General features: G+C 51.3%; 1 protein-coding gene across 1 annotated transcript; it reads right to left on the reverse strand.

Moving 5' to 3' along the window:
- Nucleotides 1–881: 881 nt before the first annotated feature.
- LOC119306485 (glycine-rich protein 5-like) lies at nt 882–1,869 on the reverse strand. Its single transcript, XM_037582690.1, has one exon. It carries the CDS (start codon nt 1,699–1,701, stop codon nt 1,237–1,239), a length of 465 nt encoding a protein of 154 aa, XP_037438587.1. The 5' UTR covers nt 1,702–1,869; the 3' UTR covers nt 882–1,236.
- Nucleotides 1,870–2,914: the final 1,045 nt, after the last annotated feature.

The following is a 2,914-nucleotide window of genomic DNA, read 5'->3' on the forward strand; positions in this document are numbered from 1 at the left end:
GGTCAGTGGGCTCGACTCGTTTACCTTGCTCTCTGGCTGGCTGTGTAAAGGATGTGGCGTACGAGGCCTTTATGGCAAGCGCAAATGCAGACGTCGCAGCATGGAGAAGCAGATCAGGCCATCAGGGGTGTGTGAATTGATTCACGTAGCTATGCATGTAGATAAATCCCAGCCCCTGTTGTGATATCAATCATACAATATTTTACCGGTGGGCATAAATCCTTTGCTCCGGCTGGCCCGTTATTGAACCGTCTAGTGCTTTGTATAACGTGCAACTGTGGAAGTAGATCAACGAGTAATGTAGCTCAGTCCCCCGAGCCTCAGTCCTCAAAGCCAGCAGCGTGAATGTTCTTCCTTTTGGAACAGAAGAAAACGTGAATGCTACTCCGGCAATATCGTATGAATGTTTGTTTCTTGGAACAGAAAACGTGAATGCTACCAGCAAAAGAAAAGAAAAAATATACTCCCTCCGTTCGGAATTACTTGTCTCGCAAATGGATGTATCTAGAACTAAAATACGTCTAGATACATCCATTTCTGTAACAAGTAATTTCGAACGGAGGGAGTATGTGAATGCTGAGATCAACCCGAATACATTGAACCGAACTCGACTTCAGTTCATAAAGTCCACATACAGGAGGGCAATTTTCATCATGGGGACGAATTTCAAGCTTTGCATTGTTAGCATGAACAAGAACAGTTTGCTTTCATGCTTTGGTTCATATATGTTTTGTCTCTTCAATTAACCCGAGTTCTTTCTTCCTTTGGTTCTCTTCATACCTTGTCTTTCCATATGTTTATATTGCCACGCAGACAAAAGAGACGCGCACACACGAAATGAACCGGAGTTTGGAACACTGCGCGAGCACACCCACAAAGAGTTGAGAACACCACGAGAATCATACATAGTACTACATACCATTAGCAGCAGCTAGCTAGTCGGATACACAGGTAGTTCAAATGACCAAACACAACCACACAACCCTCACAAACCCTGACTGGCCACACACACACACACACTCTCCAACTTCTCGCATCGGATCACCTACTTCTCGTACACGCACCTGCAAACTAAGTAGTACTAGTACTGCGCGTATACCTTGCGCCATGATACGGCAACACCCTAGGTACAAGGAAATACACTAGCGCGATCCACCATGCACCAACGAGGCGTCTGGTCACGTACATGTATGCATAGCCCAGAGCGCCCATGCTAGCTCGACCACTGCGACGTACTCAAGGCGTGGCGCCGCCGGCGCCTCCGCCGCCGTAGCCGCCTCCGATCCCGCCGAACGGGGCGCTGCCACCCCCGAAGCCTCCGAAAGGGATGCCGCCGGCTCCCCCGACGCCACCGACCGGGCCGACGCTCCCCACGCCGCCCCCGACGCCGCCGAGCGGACCGGTGACGCCGGTGAAGACGCCGGCTCCGTTGTTGCCGAAGCCACCGCCGTAGCCCCCGCCGACGGCGGGGAAGCCCGGAAGGTCCCCCATGCCTCCCACGCCCACGAACAGGTTCTTCTCGTCGGCTGCGCCCGCTCCTCCTGCGCCGGCGCCCTTCTCCGTGGCGGCGGCGGCCGGAAGTGAGGCCTCCGCCACGCCGCCAGCTGCAGCGGGCATGGTCCTGGCAGCCACGACGGTGTGCGCCGCCAGCGCGAGGCAGAGCAGGAGAGAGGCGGCAGTGCCTGAGCCCTTCTTGGCCATGGCGCCGCTCTAGTCTAGCAAACCAGCTACGGATGTCGGTTCTATTCGCTCTCTCTTGTGTTGCGCGTGAGATCGTTCCTACTAGTGCATTTGGTGTGGTGAAGCTTGCGGTTTAAATAGGCCGAGGAGGAGGAGGGGAGTACGTATGGTGCGATGGAGAGTCGAGCGGGGCAGATGGGGAGGCTGTAAATGAGGCCAGTGCGAGAATGGCGTGGGGTGCAGATGTTTGTTCATGGTGACCATTAAGTGCATCTCTGACCCTTAAACTGTCTGCAATCATCTGGATCGGGTAGTTAGGATGTAATTTATCATTCAACGCGGTATCTCATCGGTCTTTAGATGAAATTTACCATCCAATGCAGTATCCTATTGATCTGTGGACCGATCTGGTTGTCCGTTTTTCCACAAACCGGACACAACGACCGGATTGCAGATACATACACGCCCTCGCCCGACACCACGGTCCCACCCAAAAACCCTTGTGCCCGAAAACCCTCTCCACGAGAAGCGGTTACCGTGCATTCATGCAGGTGACCACCGCTTCAGAGTGATGCGGCCGGAGTAGAGCGCGGCGTCACTTTGTAGGATCGCAAGTAGGTCTAGTAGGGGGGAGGGGATTAGACTACTTGGCAAGTAAAAACTTGACCTTTTCCCAATTTTAATTCTAGGCAAGTTTTGGCAATTCTAACAAGTCTTGTCACACTCTATACATGCAAGTCTAAGTTAGTAGGCAGCAGAAAGTAAAGACTTTGCATATGAACATAAAGGAGGGGGTTTGGAAGATCAAATGCAACCTTATCTATGTCACCATGGCTTACGCCCATGAAGGACTAGCCTCACTCAGGTAAATCTTCATGAAGTAGGCGATCTCTTTACCTTTACAAACTCCTTGGTTCAACTCCACATCTTGGAGGCTCCCAAGTGACACCTAACCAATCTGGAAGACACCACTCTCACAAAGGTAATAGATGTTGTTGTTGCTGATGAACTCCTTATTTTTGTGTTTCAAAAGATAGTCACCTCAACACCCAATCATTCTCTCACAGATTTGGCTATGTGGCAGGAGAATGAGTAGAGTGGAAAGCCACTTGAGGGGGATAGAAATCAAAGATCAAAGGTTGGAGTGGAATCCCCTTGATTTCAACACAAGTGCAGGTGGTTCTCTCTCAGAAAATGAATATGGGAAGTGGTAGTTTCGTCCTGATTGCTCTCT

Source organism: Triticum dicoccoides, chromosome 5B (assembly GCF_002162155.2).
Source record: "Triticum dicoccoides isolate Atlit2015 ecotype Zavitan chromosome 5B, WEW_v2.0, whole genome shotgun sequence".
In the NCBI taxonomy this organism is placed as follows: domain Eukaryota; kingdom Viridiplantae; phylum Streptophyta; class Magnoliopsida; order Poales; family Poaceae; genus Triticum; species Triticum dicoccoides.

Bases quoted from the DNA above. Each gene is read 5' to 3' on its own strand.
- LOC119306485 (XM_037582690.1), bottom strand. From the start codon at position 1,701: ATGGCCAAGAAGGGCTCAGGCACTGCCGCCTCTCTCCTGCTCTGCCTC.